The sequence below is a fragment of the Zonotrichia albicollis genome, chromosome 19, assembly GCF_047830755.1.
Source record: "Zonotrichia albicollis isolate bZonAlb1 chromosome 19, bZonAlb1.hap1, whole genome shotgun sequence".
Lineage (NCBI taxonomy): Eukaryota > Metazoa > Chordata > Aves > Passeriformes > Passerellidae > Zonotrichia > Zonotrichia albicollis.
Window position 1 is genome coordinate 3,042,979 of NC_133837.1, and position 21,024 is coordinate 3,064,002.

General features: G+C 38.8%; 1 protein-coding gene across 8 annotated transcripts in view; it reads left to right on the plus strand.

Annotated features, from left to right (window-relative positions):
• Positions 1-20,318, plus strand: part of SPAG9 (sperm associated antigen 9) — a 62,531-nt gene extending 42,213 nt beyond the window's left edge. For 2 of the 8 annotated variants that reach the window (XM_026797827.2, XM_026797831.2), the window contains 17 exons: positions 148-321; positions 990-1,119; positions 1,367-1,459; positions 1,744-1,911; positions 2,599-2,770; positions 3,854-4,081; positions 4,749-4,977; positions 5,363-5,485; positions 6,025-6,105; positions 6,584-6,651; positions 7,852-8,000; positions 9,053-9,224; positions 10,177-10,290; positions 11,959-11,997; positions 12,858-13,034; positions 13,404-13,541; positions 16,615-20,318. In XM_026797827.2, the coding sequence (XP_026653628.1) occupies positions 148-321; positions 990-1,119; positions 1,367-1,459; positions 1,744-1,911; positions 2,599-2,770; positions 3,854-4,081; positions 4,749-4,977; positions 5,363-5,485; positions 6,025-6,105; positions 6,584-6,651; positions 7,852-8,000; positions 9,053-9,224; positions 10,177-10,290; positions 11,959-11,997; positions 12,858-13,034; positions 13,404-13,541; positions 16,615-16,730 (2,371 nt within the window). In that variant the 3' untranslated portion in view covers positions 16,731-20,318. The remainder of the gene's footprint in view (positions 1-147; positions 322-989; positions 1,120-1,366; positions 1,460-1,743; positions 1,912-2,598; positions 2,771-3,853; positions 4,082-4,748; positions 4,978-5,362; positions 5,486-6,024; positions 6,106-6,583; positions 6,652-7,851; positions 8,001-9,052; positions 9,225-10,176; positions 10,291-11,958; positions 11,998-12,857; positions 13,035-13,403; positions 13,542-16,614) is intronic. The other 6 variants (XM_005494762.4, XM_005494765.4, XM_005494763.4 and 3 more) reach the window with 4 other exon arrangements.
• Positions 20,319-21,024: the final 706 nt, after the last annotated feature.

Here is a 21,024-nt window from a genome sequence, read left to right on the forward strand (position 1 = left end):
CGTTGAGAGTGTTGCTGAGTGTGTTGGGCTCCAGTTTCTTACCTTATAACTGTCTTGAACAGGCTGGCATATGCTGTGTTTTGCCTGCGTAGTGAAGTTTGGATGTATCTGACAAATCTTGACTCTTGTCTTTTTCTCCTCTTCTAGTTTTAGCAGGCTCTTCAGTTCATCCAGCAATACAGCAAAGAAACCAGAACCTCCTGTCAATGTTAAATATAATGCTCCAACCTCGCACATTACTCCATCAGTCAAGAAAAGAAGCAGCACCTTATCTCAATTACCCAGTGACAAATCTAAAGCCTTTGAATTCCTCAGTGAAGAGTAAGACGTTTTGGTTTTATAGTAGATATGCTCTATCAAGTGTTTACTCTTTTAGTTCTCTGAGATTACTAGCATGCTGCTAAGTGAAGTATAATCTCCTGAAGTGAGTGTTGATTCATAAGGCATCAAGATAGTGCAGAGTGAAATGTTCAGCAGTGGGTGAATACTTGGAGCACCTGGGTGAAATATTCTACTTGGTAAATACCACTGTCTTTCAAGAAAGTGCATTTAGGCACAGGAGGCAACACTTGGTATGCTTTTATATGAAAATGTTGTAGCTGAGCAATAACTGTACAGGTACTTAAGGTTCACTTAAGAGTCAGGCTGACAAGAATCTGTAATTATTTTTTCTCTCCTGTGCTTTGTTTTGGCAATATGTCCTTGTGAATTACAACTTTTAAAGCTCCTAGTAAAGCTACACAACCCAAGTTAATTTCTTTTGAGGATGCTGGCAATAGACTTTCTGGTTTTGCCTGGCTTTCCCCAATCCCTTAAAAATAGCCCACAGGAAACCAGATGTCTTGATAGGTGAAAAAAACCTAGGGATAGCCTTGGTAACCCAGTGCTTCCACAGTGATCTTGGTTATTGAGTTTAACAGCAATTCCCATTGCACAAGAGATTCTAAAGAGCGTAAGTAAGCAGTTCCTCAATCCTGATTCTTGCCCAGAACCGAAGCCAGTTTAGCCTCGCGCCGGGAGCAGAAGAGGGAGCAGTACCGCCAGGTGAAAGCTCATGTCCAGAAGGAGGATGGCAGAGTGCAGGCTTTTGGCTGGAGTCTACCTCAGAAATACAAACAGGTATGATGTTTGCGAGCGTAATGGTAACAGCTTCATGTTTTGTCACATTTGTAGAGGGTGTGATTTCACAGCTTGTGTTTGATTCTAGCTTTTTTTTGTTGAACTTAGCAGCAAAGAATCTTTGTAAAGGAGACAACAATGCAAAACTCTGCATTGTGTTTAATAAATTCTGAGCAACTGATTCCAAAGATTGTAAACCTCTTTTAAAGGTAAATTTGTTTGTTTGTTTGCTTGTTTTTTTGCCTAGGTGGCAAATGGCGGACAGGGTGAAAATAAGATGAAGAACTTGCCTGTACCTGTTTACCTGAGACCTTTGGATGAGAAGGATACCTCTATGAAGGTAGGATGTTTCCAGTGATGATAAGAGACTCGGGCAAACTGTAGCTTGAATATTTTTGTTTTGGACTCCATTACATTCTTTTTCAAATAAGTTGGGATTTTTTTAAATATAGTGAAGAAGAATTTATGTCTCAGTAAAATGTATATGACTTTAATTGTAATTAATAACTTAAAATGGACTCCGGATATATAATAATGTTGATATCACTTAGCATATTTAACAATGCTTGTCTCTCTCTCTTTTTTAGTTTGAGATTCAAGTGAAACATTTCTTTTTCTCCCAAGCTGTGGTGTGCTGTAGGGGTGAACCTGTCAGGAGGGAAGACACGAGATGGAGGATCTGTGGTTGGTGCCAGTGTGTTCTACAATGATGTGACTGGTGTGGATGCAGATGGCAACAAGCAGCAAACAGGATCCCAGAGCAGCTTAGATAAACTAGATCAAGAGCTCAAGGTAAGGTCACTGCAAGGCACATTTAATAAATTATATAGTTATACACCTTTACTGTGTAACTGTAGAGTACTAAAGTATTTTCTGATCAGGTTCATTGGTAACAAATAGTGTTTTCTTGGTTAGTCATTAGCCCAGAATGTTTGGGTTATTGAATCCAACTATTAAATACTTTTGAATCTTCCCTTGCCGGCAAATCTCAGGAGCAAATAAATTTTACATCAAAATTATGTACTGCTTATACCAGTGCTGCCTCCTTTAAAAACCATTTGTGACAGACCTGTTTATGTTCTAATTGCCATAAATGGAATTCATATTAAGGGCATAAAAACAGTCTAAATTTTCAAGTGCTTTAGAATATCACATTAACCTGTGGTGATACTGAGTATGGCAGTTAGCATGTCAATAATGTTTTTATTTTATACTGGTCTAACTGTATAATTATGCAGTGTAATTATAATATTTTATGTATTTTTAATAGAAGTATGAAATATGAGGGAGCTTTATACTTCATTTACATAAACAACTAGTAATTATGTGTAGTTTTGCAATGGCATTGAAGATACTTAACTTCCCACATATTTATGTATATTTCTCTAGGTGAAAATATAAGACCATAAAAGATCAAATGTAGTAATTCTATTCTTGTCCCCCTTTCTGTTGTTAATTTCTGCCTTTGTTCTCCTTCAGGATCAGCAGAAGGAACTGAAACACCAGGAAGAATTATCCAGTCTAGTTTGGATCTGTACTAGCACACATTCTGCGACAAAAGTTATCATTATTGATGCAAACCAACCAGGGAATATTCTGGACAGTTTCATTGTTTGCAATTCTCATGTGCTTTGTATTGCCAGTGTGCCAGGTAAATGCTTGGGCTGGTTCAGCTCCTGCCTTTTTTAACTGATTCTTATTCAGTTTTTCGTATGCAATGAAAACCCACAGATTTGTTACTTAGTATGATGAAAGGTTACTGTAACAGAGCAATAAGAAAGTGGTTAGTTGTACATTAAACTATTGCATTTCCACCCTACTGTTTCACTCTTTAGTTGGCTGTTGACTTGCATGAACCGAAAATAAGAGAGGTGTCAGCAGCCAAGGGGAACTGTTTTGTTTGATGTACTACAAACTGCAACAGAGTAGATATTTCATGGAATTGCAAACATCACAAAAAGAAGAATATGTTTGTTGTTTTTTGGACTTCTTCAGCCTCTTGAAGATAAGCAAGCTCCCTTCAGAGGGAATCCTTTTTGCATTTATAATTCAAGTCTTGAAAGTATAAGAGAATTGGACATGAGAAAAACAGGTTTTTTTCCAGAACCAAGGCTCTATTGCACCTAAATTCTTCATGACGACATAGATAGGTGCCCTTGTGTACCTGCACTGTTATGAAATCTGATTTTAGAGGAAGATAAAATTAAAATTGAAATAAACTATTTGGAAAGCTGCAGATTGAAATAGAGTGAATGACATTGTAATGGAGCATATGTCGATCTTGCTTTTGTTTTGTGAGCTTTGTGACAGCATCTTCCACATTTGCTGATTATGTGAAACTAACCTTGTAGATAGGGGCTGCCTGCATGTTTAATCTCTGGAGAGCTCATTGAGTTTGAAGCTTAGCTATTAGATAGAGAGATTATTTGGCTTTACCCCCATGAAAAACACCCAGTGACAGGGTCCAAGGGAATGGCTTGAAGTTGTGCCAGGGGAGGTTTAGGCTGTATATCAGGAAAGGATTCTTTCCCAGGCGGTGGTGGGGCACTGAAAGGGCTCCCCAGAGCAGTGGTCATGGCACCAAGGCTGCCAGAGCTCCAGGAGCATTTGGATAATGCTCTGAGACAAAGGGTGGGATTGCTGGGTGTCTGTGCAGGGCCAGGAGTTGGACTGGATCTTTGTAGGTCCCTTCCAGCTCAGGATATTATGTTATTCTGAGTTTAATCTCTCTCAGGGGCAAGAGAAACAGACTACCCTGCAGGAGAAGAAGGGTTGCAGGAAGCAGATTCCAGCCAAGTGGACAAATCCTCCCTGTGTGGCAGTATGACCAGCAACAGCTCTGCTGAGACTGACAGCCTGCTGGGGGGAATCACTGTGGTGGGCTGCACTGCTGAGGGTCTCACGGGGACTCCTGGTGCCCATGACACCAATGGGGCCTCACCTGTGGCAGAGAAACATTCAGGTATGTGATAAACACTACAGGTATATCAGGGCTGGCCAAACACCTTGAGATGAAGCTGGAAATAAGTGGTGCAGCTACTGAGGTTAACAGTGTGTAAGCTATGATAACATAAACTCACTGTAAATCTGTAAATTGTAGCTGAGAAAGTGGTGGAGGTGACATGAAATGGGAATTGGCAGCTGCTTCTTGTAGGTACTTTTGAGAGAATTCTTGTGCCTGCTCTAGAGAGATTTTAATGTAGTATTTGAAATGCAGATCTTACCAGAGAGTGACTAAAATATATACCTTAGATTTTGTCAAGTCTTAATAGAGATTTAAGTGTAAGTGATTATTTTGTAGACATTCTATTTTTTTTGTCATATGGCCTGCAGAGCTGTATGGTGGTATGATTGTCAATGGATATGTGGTGGTTGGCCTTGTTTACTGCTGTCCTAGTTAATAATTTAATGGCCAGTCTGAGCCATCAGGCCGATTCTTAAAAGTACATTTGATATTTGTTTATACAGTGCCACCTACTAAAATTTGGGCATTTCTGATGTGGAAATTGTAACTGTCTGGCTATAATAGCTATTCACTTCAGTTTTAAGTATCAAGTTCTGGCTGTTTTAAACAACAACAAATTCTATTGCAGTTGTTTAAAAGTTTTTCAAATTTGCTTATTTCATAGATATTGCAGCTGAAAATAATTCAGTAGATGAGAACATTCCAACAGCAGAGGAGGCAACAGAAGCAACAGAAGTCAATGCAGGGACAGGAGAAGACACAGCTGATATTGCACAAACTGGAGTCTACACAGAGCATGTCTTTACAGATCCCTTGGGAGTGCAGCATACAACAGAGGCATCTCCAGTGTATCAGCCTAAGTACCTAGTCTCGGGCCTCATACCTCTTAAAATGTATTTTTAAAAAGTATAATGTTTGTAGGCACATAGCATGGAGACAAAATTACTACTTTTTCCTTTTTAAGTGTGTTGAAGTTCATATAAGTAGTCTTGGTACAAGACTGTGCTTTGTGACTCTCTTCTGCAATTCCCCAGAGGTAATAATACTGACAGGTTTGAATGGAACCTAGTTTTCCCTGTAAAAGTAAATGTCCACAATTCATGGTTATTGAGGTTTTCATCTGTATTATACTTTCATGTGTGGTTACTGTATTTTTAAACATCTCATGTACTTCAGAAGGTAGTGTAGGAACTCTGAATTGTGAAGTAAACACCTGGCTTATAGCCTGAGTAATCTGTGCAGTTCATTAAATGTATTTTAACTGATTTTTTTTTCTAGTACTGAGTCACAGTTATATAAGGATGTTGCAGTTCTGCCAAGCGAGCAAGATCTAGTGAGAGAAGAAGCACAGAAAATGAGTAGCCTTTTACCAACCATGTGGCTTGGAGCACAGAATGGATGGTAAGGAAGTGCTCATCTTGTTATATTTATTTATAATCATTACTTTAAACTTGCTTCTTGTGCCTACAGGCCTGATAACTGTCTCAAGTCAAGATTAAGTGCAGGATGATCTAAAGAGAGCCAAAACCTTGAATGCTTTGCTGCAGTTTTTAGGCATTATAGAATTCAAAGGAAGTATTGTAGGTGATTAGCAAGTCCTTTTTTATTAGATAACACTATCTGCAGAGAAGTTCTGGGTTTTTTTTGTATTCAAAGAAATTATGGTCTGTTAATTAAATGGTTTTCAATATTTTAGTATGCTAGAAAAATGTATTGCAATTTTTACTGCAGATGGATCTGCAAGGGAGTTTGTAATGCTTTAGACCTCTGAAAAAACCATTCTGCTGCTTATGTAGTTCTTCCTTTCTGTGTACACATAATTTCCAGTGGAAGATGAAAACTTGTTTTCTCTTTGATTGTGGATTTCAGTTTATAAGGGTTTTGCTTGTGGTTGCTTTTGTCTGGTAGTGCTTTTAATCCCTCCTGATTTGTCTTTGCAGCCTGTATGTTCATTCGTCAGTGGCCCAGTGGAGGAAATGTGTTCATGCCATTAAACTTAAAGATTCTATTCTCAGTATTGTGTAAGTCCTGAAAGAATGTCATGTAAATCATAATGAATTTCTGTTAAAATACTTTCCAAAGTAGTTTTTTATTTCCTCCTCAGATATTGGGAATGTCAGTTGCCATAACTGCCTGCATGCTTTTTGAGGGACAGTGGAAACCTTCTAGGGAGTAAGGAAAATAAAAGGAATCTTGTACCTGTAGGAAATACACAGCCCAAAGGATGAGCTGTAATTATGCAAAACAGTTGTAGGTTGCTATTTTTGCTGTTTTCTTCAGGCATTGTAACCAGATATATTTCAATCTTTCTGAACTGGATTTTGATCCCTTGGTACATCCCTTCTCTTGAGCTATATTGTAGAAATCAAAACACTGGGGCTAATAAAAAATGACTGTAAAAAATATGCTGAAATATGAAATGTTTATACCTAGTTTTAAACTTGCCTTCTGAGCAGAGCAGTCTAACAGACTGTGTTGTTGTGCCTTCTCTTTCCTCAGACATGTCAAAGGAATAGTCTTGGTTGCGCTGGCAGATGGGACACTTGCGATCTTCCACCGGGGAGTTGGTAAGGATTCTGTTGCATCCGGGAACCAGGGAATTTTCAACAGTAGTTAGGAAAGAAATGTGCCATTTACAAGTAATGCTTTGATAATGTATTCCCCATTGACCTTTTTATGGATTGTTATGAGAAATATTTCTTGTTATTTCAGTTGCAGATTCAAGTTCTTGTGTTGCACTGTTGTGGTGCATTTATGGAGTATTTTCTTACTCTGAAATGGAGAATGGGATAGATTTGCTAAATAGGGAAATGCCATATGAAAGTCTGCATTGATTATCATCTGTCTTGCAATTTTCATTATGCTCAATAGTCATGTCTTCTGTTTTATTAGTGATAAAAATTGTCGCTGGGCTTGTCCTTCAATGAGAATTTTGTAAGCATCCCTTCAGAATTTCTGCTCAAACTGCTCCTGAACCACCTCCATTCCTCAGCCTCCAGAAATAGGACCTGGAGGGGAAGGTCTTACTATGGAGCAACTGAAACTTATGTATTAGCTTGTTTTTCCACCCTATTAATTTCATCTTTCCCTTGTGATGCTTAAATCCTTGTGCTCAGCATTTAAAAGAATTTAAAAGGTTGCCCAACACTAATGCAAATACTGGAAAAGATGCAGCTGGGATGAAGTTGTTTTTAGTGGTTTTGTTTTGTTTATTTTTTTAAAGCTCACTGCAGTGGTTCGCAATACCTAAACTTCTCTAGTGAATGTCATTGATGATCTGTGGCCTTAGTTCAGTCTACAGAAGAATTTTAATTGGTGTTGAATGATGAAATTTAGTACATTTTTAGTAGATTTTAGGTGCCTTTTTTAAGACCTTGCAGCATATTTTAAATAAATCTGCACTGGCCAACACTTCTATGTTCTGCCAAGCAGCAGGTGCCTGGTGCTGTATGGGAAGCTGTTTGTTGTCACAGGTACTGGTCGTAGTCAAGCAGAGCCTGTATCACAGGGCAACCTGCTGATTTAAAAATGGTTTGCTGAATTTTTAACCTGAATCATTGTACAACTTTATTTTTAAAAAAACTTAACATTTGGGATGTTAGTTGCTGTTTGTTTAAGAGGAGCCTAGCCATAAACTTGTACAGATTTACCCAGATTATTACAATACTTTAAAAAATTAGACTTTTAAGATAGTTGCTTTTACTTCTAAATTTTCCTTAAACCAAACACAGGTTCCTGTGTTACTTCTTTTCTTCCTGTTTTTGCAGATGGTCAGTGGGATTTGTCAAACTATCACCTCTTGGACCTGGGCCGGCCACACCACTCCATCCGGTGCATGACAGTGGTACATGACAAGGTCTGGTGTGGCTATAGGAACAAAATCTATGTTGTTCATCCAAAGGCCATGAAAATAGAGGTAAGTTCCAATGCTGATTAAAATAATTAAATGTTGTGTTTTAATGCTGCAGCTCGGACTCCCGAGTAACTCCGGAAGCATCTGTTTTCATCAGTACAGAAACAGGCTACCTAGCAAATTTGATTTATGAAATAGTTGTTTTGGAAGACTTAAAGCTATGATGAGAAAGTTTTCCCTTATTGAAACCAGTTTTCGGGAGATTTAGTTCTCCACTTCTGGCTGGCCAGAAACTGGAAAGTGTGCTTGTGCAGAGCTTGTACAACCAGCTCCCAGCATATTCTGGGTGTGCCTCATTTTGTTCTCCACCCATGTGCAGAGATTTGCGAGCGTTAATTTGGAATGTACTCTCTTTCCAGTTAGAGAAAAGTTTATGCAAGTTGTGTGAGCTGGTGTTTTATCTGCAGTGTTTAGTCTGTCATCTCAGGAGCAGAAAGGGGCTGAGGTTTCTGCAAGCCTTGAGCAATAGAAGTGCTTCAGCTCCTGCTAATTGGCCTGAGACATGGGCCAGGCCTTTGAGGGTGGCTGCTCAGCTCTTCTGAAAATATCAGTCACTCAATAATGACCTGTTTTTGTGAAGAAGACTATAAAATATATGGGAAAACTGAAATGAAGTTAATATAAAAGTGAAATTGATTGTTTTGCTGGTGGATAGTGTGTATTTTGCACATGGTGGGGTTGTTTATAAGTCAGTCATGATGAACAAGGAAGAAAGACATTTTTTAGGCACATGTACCATGTGCTGTGGCAGCAGGATGTCAGACAAAAAAGGCTCCAGGTTCAAGGGAGACAAGCTGGAGCAGGCTGGGATGAGATGTGTAGATGAAGACCAAGTAGGAAATTACAACTTTGAGATCACACTCAGGGAAGGGAATTAGCAATTTCAGAGCATCACATGCTATTTGTAACTGAGCTAAACACTGTCTGTGATCTTGCAAATCAGAGCGTTGTGCTTGATTGAAAATTGCCAATTCAGACTGTATGAGAGTAACAGAGAAACCTTTCTTACTCTTCCCTTTGTCTTACCTTCTCATTTGACCCCCAATATTTCACAGAAGTCCTTTGATGCCCACCCAAGGAGGGAGAGCCAAGTGAGGCAGCTGGCATGGGTGGGGGATGGGGTGTGGGTGTCCATCCGCCTGGACTCCACCCTGCGCCTCTACCATGCCCACACCTATCAGCACCTGCAGGATGTGGACATTGAGCCCTATGTAAGCAAAATGCTTGGTAAGTTCCCAGGAAAAACTGGTGTGTTCTTGCTGTCTGCAGCTTCCTTTTCCTGCTAGAGATCAGGCAGTTCTTACTGCAGATTTGGGGTAAAGGTCGATGGAAAGACCAGTTAAAATCAGTTTGTGCAAACTTGAATCTGGAAGCAGAAGCCTAAGTCAGTCTATGAAGCATGATGGGGGTGATGGATCTTCTGTTTCAGTCTGTTGACCTTACCTGGTGTGTAAAGTGTCCTTAAAAACTCATAACTAATGAGGAAAGTGGTGGTTGAGTTGGGCAGGCACCAGTAGAGACACTACAATCTTTCTCTTTTTCTATACTGATACAATTTTTTTATAGCTAATAATGGGAAGAATCCATTACCTGCCTGGAAAAATGGCCTAATTTTTCAAAAAAAAATCCCTCAAGATAAGAAATTTTTATTGCTGTTGAACCTAGTAGGCTCTCTGATTATTTTCATTAATATCTATATAAGAGCAGTTTGACCACATAGCTTACACAACAAATACAGGTAATTAGGCTCTGGGAAATCCTTCACAAGTCACTGCTGTGCATTGCACATGGCTCGTGTCAGCCTTCTGCTCCCCCGCTAACAAATGAGAAATTAATTTAAATGGATTACAAACCACTGTCTTAGGTCTGTAAGCTCATTTTTTAATTTGTTTTAAAAGCTGGTAAGCCCCAAAAAATTTTACTGTGCAGCATTAAGGACCTTTTTTGCTTTCTCATAGCTAATGTTAGACTTCTAAACATAGGTTCTCAATTTAATTGCAGTGTTGTAGCCTTCTAGGTTATCTTTACAACTTAAATGTGCTCCTCTACTTTGTTTCTGTCATAAGTGGGAGGGAATTACTTGTGTGTGTGATTTGGGAGCTGGATTTTAGATTCTCTGTTGTAGAACTAAAATTATTCTTGCTCATAATTTTTGATGAAAAGCGTCTTTTGTTTTTAGGTACTGGTAAACTGGGATTCTCATTTGTGAGAATCACAGCACTTATGGTGTCTTGTAATCGTTTATGGGTAGGAACAGGAAATGGTGTCATCATCTCCATTCCATTAACAGAAAGTAAGTAAAATATCAATGAATAGCACTGTGCAATATGCTGTAGGCATAAAAAAAAGAGAGAGTATTAAACAGCATTCAGGTGCTTGCTAATGGATAGAAAACTTCGCTGCCAGGTTTGTAACAGATCTGGCCTGTGTGATGTTCAGCACCTATATCTGTGTATGTGGTTACAGTTACCCTGAAAAAATAACAAATCTCCAAAATCTCCTGTATTGCCATTTGAGCAGAGTTGGCTTGAATCAAAGGGACACTTTGAGGCCTTAGAGGTGTTCTGAGCATTAAGAGCATTGATAGATGTTTATTGCTTATATGAGCCATCATTAGTTTTCTTATTAATGTTAGTTTTGATTGCTGTGTGTTCACAAAATACATTTTTCTTTGATTTGAGCATGTTGATGTTGTTGTTGCTAATACAATTTGATTGGCTTTAATTTTTGAGAATTAATCACAAATTGCATATAAAGGACTGGAACAGAAGTAGCACAGATTGCTTTAAAGGACACGTTCAGAGTTATAGGAGCTGTAAATACATTCAGACAGGGCACTAACATCCAGGTCACATTCCAATCATGTAAATTGTGGTTTTTGCTTCGTAAGAGACCCCAGACTCTTGTCATAGACTGAAACTAATTGAGGGCAGTTGAATCTCAGGAGAAAAGAACAGCTCAAGGGCAAACCAAATCTTAAATAGGTAAAGCTTGGTAAATTGATCGCATTTAAACAACAACAATGAAATTAAAGCCTCAACACTTGTGCCTGAGACTAATGTTATAACAGGTGGACAGAAGTTTCAGAAAATAAAATGCAGACCTATGATAGTCCTAATTGTACTGTTGTTAATTAGAAAATAGTGTGGTCTGACAGGTGGAGTTTTAGGGTGATTCAATAGTGAAAACTCTTCATGTTATGTCTGCTTTGTTGAACAGCAAACACATGCATTGTTTCTCATGTTGTTCCATTGCATTGTCCATCCATTCAGTAACTGTCTTTTTTTTTGCATGAATGTACTAAGGAAGGACAGACTTCCTGTCATGGATTTTGAGACACTTTAAATCATGCTTTCAAAAATGATAGGTCTTAATTTGCATCAAGCTTAAGTTAATGTTTCCAGGGGAGTTTGTTTTAAGCCAGGAGTGAACAGAAGAGGTCCCTATTAAAGCTGTTCAGTTGCATTTCATTTCTGTTGGTTGTAGGTCAGAACAGCCTTTTGGGGGTAGCCTGATAGTGGGGCTGAGAACTGTGGTCAGAAATAGTAATAAAGCAGTTACATCCTTGCATAAGCAGTGGCATCTCTCAATCCCCTGGGTCTTAGTAGCAGGGCAGCAGATGATGTTCCAAAAGGGTACTTGAAAACATGAGTCATTCTATATTATTCTGGAGCCTCCTGTCAAGGAAAGAGAGAAAGGGGAAATGTTGCTAATCAATAATAAACTTAAAAATACGTGACAGTCCTTTTGTGGTCTATTTTGTACTGGAACTTCTATAGTAAGATGCTGTTCTTTGTGACATTTGATCGAATCTTCAGTAATTAAATATCTGTTGGTTTTTTTAGGAGCTAAAATTTTAAGCTCTGCCTTATCAAAAACCAAAATATGAGCAGTGGGTTCTCATTAATCCTTCTCCTCTACTGTCATACCTATCCATTCCCCTTTCCTCCTTTCTCACTAGCTGTAATCCTCCACCAGGGACGTTTACTGGGGCTGCGGGGTAAGTGCAGATTCTGAACCAAAACCTACTTTCAGGCTTATAATAGCCACTTTGAGGCTGTTTCCCACTCCTTATAGATTTACCCTTTGTATGTTCCTAAATGTTTTTCCACTTGCAGTTACTGCATTGCAGCAGTTTTATGTTTGCTAAATGGCCACCAATCTGCTCAGCAGTTTAGCATATCATCCTGTGTTGCAGCTGAACTCTCATATAGACTTTCTCTTCCAGCCAATGTGATATCACATCTTATAACTTTGTCATTAATCCACATCATTTGCTGTCTTGTTACAAATCACTGTTTCATTCACTACTTTGATAGTCTTTGGAATGGAGATGGCTTGTATGTCTAGCATGAGTACTTCTCTGGTTTAATGTATTTTAAAATTTCACAGTAAAATGTAGATATAGAATGATAATAGGGTAGCACTTTCATGGCCACAGGTGGCTGTTTCTAGAGAATTTTTGCTGGCAAGGGCATACATTATGATTAGTTGGAATGAAACTGTCTTTAATTATATGTTTAAGTGCATGGAATTTGCTCATATTGAAACACATTAGAGGTACTTATTTTCTTTGAAAGACACAGTCCTGTCACAAATTATTTTTTCCCAAAAGTAGGATATTGAAATCTGGTGTTTATGCTAGACTAATAAGAATCCTGCTCCATTTTCTGATGTACTTAAATAACGAAGCATGCAATCTTTTTCTTTCCAGCTCTGTCTTGAATTGGCATTGCTGCCCTCCTGTTTCATTTTTATCTAAGTTGGCTTTAGCTTTTAGATTGTACCATAAGGTTTCTTACCAAATAACCACTCCAGCAATTTGTGTTTTGAAGTAGAAAACAACCTCTTCTTTTACAGCCAATAAATCAGCAGCAGGCTCTGGAAACCGTCCGGGGAGTGTGATCCGTGTGTATGGAGATGAGCACAGTGACAAAGTCACTCCAGGGACATTCATCCCCTACTGTTCCATGGCGCATGCACAGCTCTGCTTCCATGGCCACCGGGATGCTGTGAAATTCTTTGTTGCAGTACCAGGTGAGGTTTTGTTACCACCTTTAAGAGAGGTGGTTTTTTGGTTTGGATTTTTTGTTTGTTTGTTGTTTTTTCCTTCATTCACTTAGTTGAACACAGTGCTTAGTCAAAGATAGCAATAGTACTCTCAGAAACAATGTATTTTAATTACAAGGCTTGTCTGATTGCTAAATACAGCCCTGTTTAATGGGAGGAAAAGGGCTTGATCACAAGCAGAGACTTTGCTTCCTTCTGTGAAAAAGGTGCTGTGCTAAGTGAGCACTTGCATGTTAAGAAGGTATTCAACTGCTTTAGACATTGTCATCTAATGACCAAGGACAGAAGTTTTTACTCTGAGATAAGGCATAAAAAAGTGTTCTGTTTTCCACCCAGGTCAGGTTGTTTGCCCTCAGAGTAGTAGTGGAGCAGATCTAACAGCTGAGAAACAAGCCCAGGAGTCCTTGAACCAGAGTCCCTTAAAATCAATGTTGGTGATAAGCGGTGGAGAAGGATACATTGACTTCAGAATGGGTAAGAAATCTGAGCTTTAAATGAGTGGTACTTCATACTGAAAGGGTATTAACTGTAGTGGAAGTGGCCTTTGAGTCCTAGTAAAATATCATTATTGTACTTGAATATCTGTATATAGGCCTTGCCCTGGTAGGTCCCAGTTGTTGTTGATGGGCTGCATCTGTGATGTCCTTCATTGGGCTGCAGCTGTGGCCAGTGAAGATAACTGGGATAAAAGGGGGTGGGTTGGCCAGTCAGGAAGAGCCTTGGAGGAGCCCTGACTTAAAAAGGAGCCACATGCAGAAGAAGGAGTCTGTGCTGTGAAGATCTACAGCCATAAGAAAATACCAAGAGAAGGTATGGGGCTCTAGAAATCTAATAACAGCAATTAACCACATAATAACTGCTGCTGTGATTGCAGTGAGTGCATTTGTGTGGTCAGGATACAGAATCTTTACCATACGCTGCAGGGGTAGAAATATTTTTATTCTGACACACACCTTCAGCTTCTCCTCCTCCCAACGAACCATGACCTTTGGGATGTGAGAAATGATGCTCACTTTTAAAATTTCAAAGGTTTATTCAACTTTAATGTGAAAAACGGCAATCACTTATTTTTAAAATTTGAATAGTTTAATACTGGTAAAATGGTTATAAAAATAGTAATACAATTAGAGTAGTAATAATTTGGACAATTTGAATTAGGACATTATGAGACAATAGAAACAAAGAGTTATGGACTCCGGATACCTTTTTCTGGGCAGCGCAACCCCGAAAAAGGACACCCGTTAGCAAAGGATTAACCCTTAAAAGGAATAGCCCGTTGAATATTCATACATCCCATACATGATGCATGAGTTCCATTCAAACAAAGGATTCGGTCTGGTCATGCCAGCTTCTTCCTCCTTATCCTAAAGGTGTCTTTGATCCTGAGTGTGGCAGGAAGAAGTCAGTTTCCTCTGATTAGAGAACAATAAATTCTTTATCTCTGAAGACTTAGGTGTCCTGTGGCTGCTATCTGCTGCGAGTACCTTATTTCTTTCTTTAAAAATTATCCCACTTACTTAGTTCCAATTTTAACTACAAAAGTTACCTTTTAACTACAAAACTACATTTATCATACTATTAAAATGTTAATACAGCACTACTAATCAATACAACAAAATACATATAGTAAATATCTGCATAGAGCCATATAATATGCACTTTTCACACTTAACAAAAATACAACAAAAGGACTAAATAAGAAAAAAAATACAGTGCTGGGAGCAAAGGACTCAACCACCATGTGCTTGTCTACAAACTGGATGCTCTGTCTTTTATACCTCTAGCTCCTCGCAAAGTCTCATCAGTCGACTCCTTCTTTGCTGTCTAGTGGTGGACTTCACTTTCTTACATCTTGATTGGAGATCAGGTGTTACCGTAATAACAAGCCAACCCTCCCCAAATGCCCCAGCTACCAAGGCCATCCCAATGCAAGGGGGAGGACATATTACAGCAACATAACTATACATCTACAAAATTTCTCTTAACATTTGCCCCTTAATTGTGAGAGCCAACCATCTAATTACTCATCTATAACAGGAAAGACTGTGTCAGAAGGTTTATTTGAAACTCTGCTTTGGAGTCATGTATCACCTTCCTGTTAATACTTTCAGTCTTTCTTTGTCAGGTTAATCTTTTGTCTCAAACTGCCAGAAGACATGTCCTTAGTTACTTAAATATGCAGACTGACTAAAAACAAGTCATGTTAAGTGAAGAATACTCAGTGTAAAATTTAGTTATTTTTGAGTGGGAAAGTAAATCACTTATCTCTGCATGCCCATCACTGCTATTTGATCACTGCTTTTCTTAGTTGGCAGTTTGGCATGATCTAGCCCATAAAAGATTTCTTGTATAAACATGTATCTTCTTTTTAATTGAACTCTTTGGGGAAATAAAGTGAGAGCTGTTGTGATTCTGTGCTTATAGTCTGCAGCTGGAGACCTTGACAAAAAGAGCATGAAAAGGTATCACAACTCTTAGACCTGCTTTTGACCTTTTGCCTAAATCTGTCTGTAGTCTTTCAAAACCAACCAAACAGCAAAACAACCCACTATAAACCATTACAAAGGAAAACCCAGGAAGGCCATTCCAAATACTGTCATCCCACTAATCAGTGACAAGCAGGTTCCTGGGGTGACCGTGTTGGATTTCCTGTGAGAGGCAGGACTGGAGACAGTTCTGTGCCACAGTGCAGTGAAGGCTCAAGTTCTGCGGTCACTCAGGGCAGCTGCAACAGCCACGTTCCAAATGCTCATTTTGCTCTCCTTTGCATGATGGCAAAGCCATGAGCTGAGTGCCAGTGCTGTGTTAGCCCAGCCAGTGCCACATGAGCCTAGCAAACTTTGGGGTTACTCTGTGTTTAGCTCCCTCAGCACCCTCCAAAGGAGTCTAACCAGAACACCAGCCAAAATCTGATTTGGCACCTTCCTGAAGGTGTAGGTCAGTTCCTATTTCCTGTGATTGAGAGACCACCTGGATTGATGGTCCTGACTGTCCATAGGCAGTTCAGTGTCACTTTTGGTCCCAGTCAGCTGCTGTCACCCAGAGTTCTAGTGCAGCTACAAAACTGCTCTTCTTTGTGAAGAGCAATAATGGAGAATATGATCAAGGGTGTCTTTGCCACTGTGGGCAGAGTTGTGACAAGCTGGAATAACTGGAACAGGAGGAAGGAGTGGGAGAGGTTGACCACGGACATGAATGTTGTGTTGACTCACATGTGCTCAATTACAGCTCTTGTCCCATAGCATTTATATGTTTGGGTTTGTTAGGTTTCTCTCCATTAAAGAGTTATAAGTAATGAAACACGTAGAACATGGATACTTATGAACCTGCCATTATTTTTTGGGCTAGAAGGAAAGAATATTGCCAGCAGAATGCTGGGCTCTGAGATAATTATGCAACACACTCTGTTTACATTCACAGACTTTAATATGTTTTTATATCAGCATATGGCAACACTGTCTTTTTAGTGTTAGTTCTTGTCTTGCTGCATGTGGTGTTGATGCTGTTCTGGTTATTGGCTGCCTCAACCAAAGCTGTTTTGTTCCAGGTGATGAAGGAGGAGAATCTGAACTCCTGGGAGAAGCTCTACCACTTGAACCTTCTGTAGCCAAAGCTGAGAGGAGTCACTTGATAGTGTGGCAAGTCATGTGTGGCAGTGAGTGAGCCTGTAGGATGCAGTTGGAGATCTTAAAAATGGTGGGGGGGGGGAGGGGGGAAGCAAAAAAAAAAAATGCTTCTGCATGTTTTGTTTTTTTTTTATTTTGTGAACCTGTTTCACTACATGATGTTGAAGCATTTCTTTGCTGTTTAACTTTATATTGCAACCTGTCATAATTCAGCTATACAGGAATTAGCTTGTGCTGTTTTACTGCACCTGTGTTAAATGGAACAGTGTGAGGAAATCAGATGTTTCTCCAGCTGGTGTGCACACCACAGTGAGCAGCTGATACAGTTTGACTGTACCACAGCAATCTCATGTGTTCACTTCTTTGGTAGTCTCACTTGAGTTCAGCTTTGTTCCAACTGAGCTTCATTTCACTGTATAATGCATTGGGTAAAACAGCAAAGTTATTCCCAGGGTATGAAAAAAATGGACAAATTAAAAGATGGATTACTGAGACTCATCCAAATACTTAGTGAGGGCTAAAGCAAACTGTATATTTCAGCTTTTGTTTTCAAACCTGGATAATCTTTCTCATACACTGTACACAGTTTAATTTGTTACATTCTTCAGAATTTGCGGGGGGAAAGAGGAGGCTGTATAGGAATTAAAATGAAAATATTTAAATAAAATCTTATTTTCACTATTGAACCTTAAAGTTTGACAACTGCTGCCCTCAGTAATGAGCAATTTTGAGCATGTTTTTCTATTTCCCTGACATGGAACAACTCTGGTTCTAAAGGGTATTCTTAGGTTGATATAAATTGGAAAATAACTTTAAAATTCTCAATCAGGGGATATGTTTTGTTCTTTTCTTAACCCCTTATGTCCTAAGCACTTAGAATGATCTTCTCTGCCTAACTGTTCAAACTCATAAGGCACTATGTGTGTGAAGGTTGGAGACCTCAATTAGAGCATGAGAAAAGAATGAAAGTGTACAGGAAAAAAAACCGCATTCTACACAAGTGAGATTGTAAAGGTGATGCCTGAGGCATGAAAGGGAGTGTAGTTCCAGATAATTAGGTACAAATTGTCTTTTTTTTTTTTTTTTGTGGCTCCATACCCCAGTTTAGTTAAAAAATAAATAACTCAGCAACAATGTTATCCGGTAACGCAAGGACAGAGAAAATTACCAAAATTCAAGAGACTAATCTTAGGCTGACATTCTGTCTACTCATCATCTTTTTTTTTAACCATAAATGTGAGTTTAAGATGGTCTTCCTTTTACATTGAAATTTCTGCATTAGTATCAGACCTAAGTTAAACACTTCATGATTTCTGTACTTCAGAAGATTTAAAAACCCAGATTTGCTCTTTAATTTAGTCTCTGGAAAGTAAAAGCTTTGAGGGGTTTTAATGTGCATCCAGCATTTACCCCCAAAAGGCTGGAGCTGTTCAGATTAGCAGAGAAATTAAGTAACTTGATTATGTGAGAGAACTGAACAGTTTCAGAGGAGTAAATATAGAAACACTTTTTTAAAACTGCCTAAACATTTTTATGCAATAGGAGCAGTTCTGGTCTATCAGACAAACATATGTTTATATATTTTCTTAGTTTTTAAAATGAACGCATTTAGCTGAGGTCTATTGTGTAAATATATATTTAGGCAGCTTTTTCAAATGCATATCATAGCTGATAAACCAGAAAATCTCCATTCAGGTCTATTGGTTAGATTTATATCTATAAATACTTTTTAAGCAACATATTTTGTACACAGCTGTTCCTCTCGTAAATATGTATTTAGGACATGAACTATGTAGTAAAAATCCTTATTAAAGATGTTTATTATCTTGGTAGTATTTTTCTCTTCAAGAATGCCAAAAGCAATGAGAGCATGTTGTTCATAATTTGCTTTCCATATTCATCTTGAATGTCACTCTTAAAGTACTTTGGCTTAAATATAAAGTCTGGAAGCTTATTAAAAATTATACAAATACCAATTATACAAAAGTAACCCGAGTCAACACTCTTAGACCTATTTTAAACTTATAGGCATGTATGCTGAACATGAAGCACATCTGAATTAACTGATGGGATGTCTTAAGAAAAATGCTGTCTAAACTTTTACGTTTGTGTAGAATCTTCACTGTGAGTGGTGCAGTTTCATTGCATTTCCTGCCATTTTCTTGAATTTGTTTTTTTCTCTTCGGAAAACACAATCTCCAAAGTTTTTTAGTCACTGGTTGATTGTCACGTTCTCATGTTCTCAGAAGAAAAGCGCACAATTCTGTTCCTTGGTTCTTTGTAGGATTTAATTTGTTATTAAAGACAAGCTGTTTTCTCTGAGTGGCGTTACTGCTCCAGCTGGAGCAGTGCAGCTTGGCAAGTGTGTACCTGGTCTTTTGCCAAATGAAGCTGGCCCACTGTGCCATTTTAGCCACTTCAGTGGGCCAGCCCTTGCAAATAGTTCAGAGAATGATGGATTGCTTCTGTCCCAAAGTGGAAGGGTTTTAAAGCAGACAGTAGTTGAACTGTGTAGCACTATGAGTGTAGATAAAGGCATGTGCACTTCTCTCTATTTCTCATTTAAAAACTTTATCCCCTGTCCTAAGGTACAGTAGATTAATTGGGTCCTATTGCCATCACAGTGTGCTGGGCTGTATAAACTCCCCTTAAGGTCACTTTGAAAGGTGAATAAAGCACGCAAATCCCAGGCACTGTGATGACAATACACCCTCAACTCTGTCTCAAGAATGTGTTTATGCATTACACTCGTGATTAAAGCATCGTATAAATAGGAGCTAATCTCTTGATATCTACAGCTTGTTAATAGTTTGGAAACATTTTGAGCACAAAATATGCAGCACGTGACTTGCCTAGGTAGGGGTGTTTGCATGGTGAGGGTGAGGCTGCATTGTCCATTCCTTGGGAAGGTCTTCCTGTACCGGATAGGATTGAGTTGACAGGGCGTAGACACTTTATCATAGGCTGCCTTAGTAATAAACAAATGTTTAATCTGTTTTAATATACTAACTGTTCTAAAGAACGTATGTCTTTAAAAAATGCTGTGCAACTGAATATTTATTTCCATGTGAGTATTATAAAAGTTACCAAAGGATTAAACCTGACTTAGCACTCTGTAAATGGCCCTGTTGAGGCGGGCCTTGTGAAGGCCTCGCTCTGTAAAACAAGACATGGCAAACTCAAATACAGTTCTTCTTTAGGGAAATTAAATGTTTTTTTCTAACAGGGTTATGCCATATTGTAACAACCTATATTGCACCTCAAAGCATTTTTCTATACACTAAATGTCTCTCCCACCCTCTAACAAGATTAAGTTTCCTTTATTAATTTTGTTGATGCACATTTCTCAATCTTTTAAACATATATTTTAAACGATTTATGGTCTGTAATTTTTGAAAGTTTTGTCTGTTGGACACTTTATGCTCAATTTTACTTGCCTCTGTAATCTGAGATGGATTCTACAGCGTTAAACTTGCTGTCTGTTAAACTTGAGGCTTCTTTTCTGTGAGCAGAAGAGCTCATATAGCAGTGTAGTTATTTCAGTATTTATTTCTATTATTGAATCCATGAGGTTCAGAATGTAACTTTGTACATGAAATATATATAAATATGTATATGAAACATGCATTGGGTCATTGTGTTCTTTGTAATCTCATGTTAATTTTGCCGAGTTTTGGTGCTATCAGAAGACACAATTTTGGGAATTTTACACTAATGCCAAATATTGTCATTATCAATGACGTGTTTGAGTCAGTCTGGGACTAGTGTTATCCTGCTCTCTCATAGTGGGCTCAGACAAAAGCTGTGAAGAAAAGTTATGATGTCTGTGCCGCTGTTAAGATACAAATCTGGAGGAGATCTGCTTAATGCAGCTCAGATGAAATGGATTATATCAGATGAAATAGATGCTGACACTGAGATTTGTTTTTGAAATTGTTTTAGCAGAGATTCATCAGAGCTCAAATGCTTGCTGGTTACTTCCTGCTCAGCAAAGGAAGTGATGTGTTTTTAAGGGAGAATAATGAGGACATGGTGACTGCAGAATAGAACACTTGGCCAGAGCCAGGGTTTCATTTTTCCCAGCTCCTCTGCCCCTTTCTAGGCACATTTGTCCCAGCTGTGTGTCCTGATCAGTGTGTCAGGAGTGTCCCTGAGAACCCCTGGCTATTCCCAGCGGCTGAGGGAGCCCCACTGGGTGCAGAAAACAGTGCTGGGGACACAAAACCCCCCCTGCCCTCCCCGTGAGTGTCACTGCAGGTGCTACTGCTGCCCTTGGGCCCTGGTGAAGGGCTCACATGAAGTTGTTTAAAACTTCCAGAACAAAAATGCTT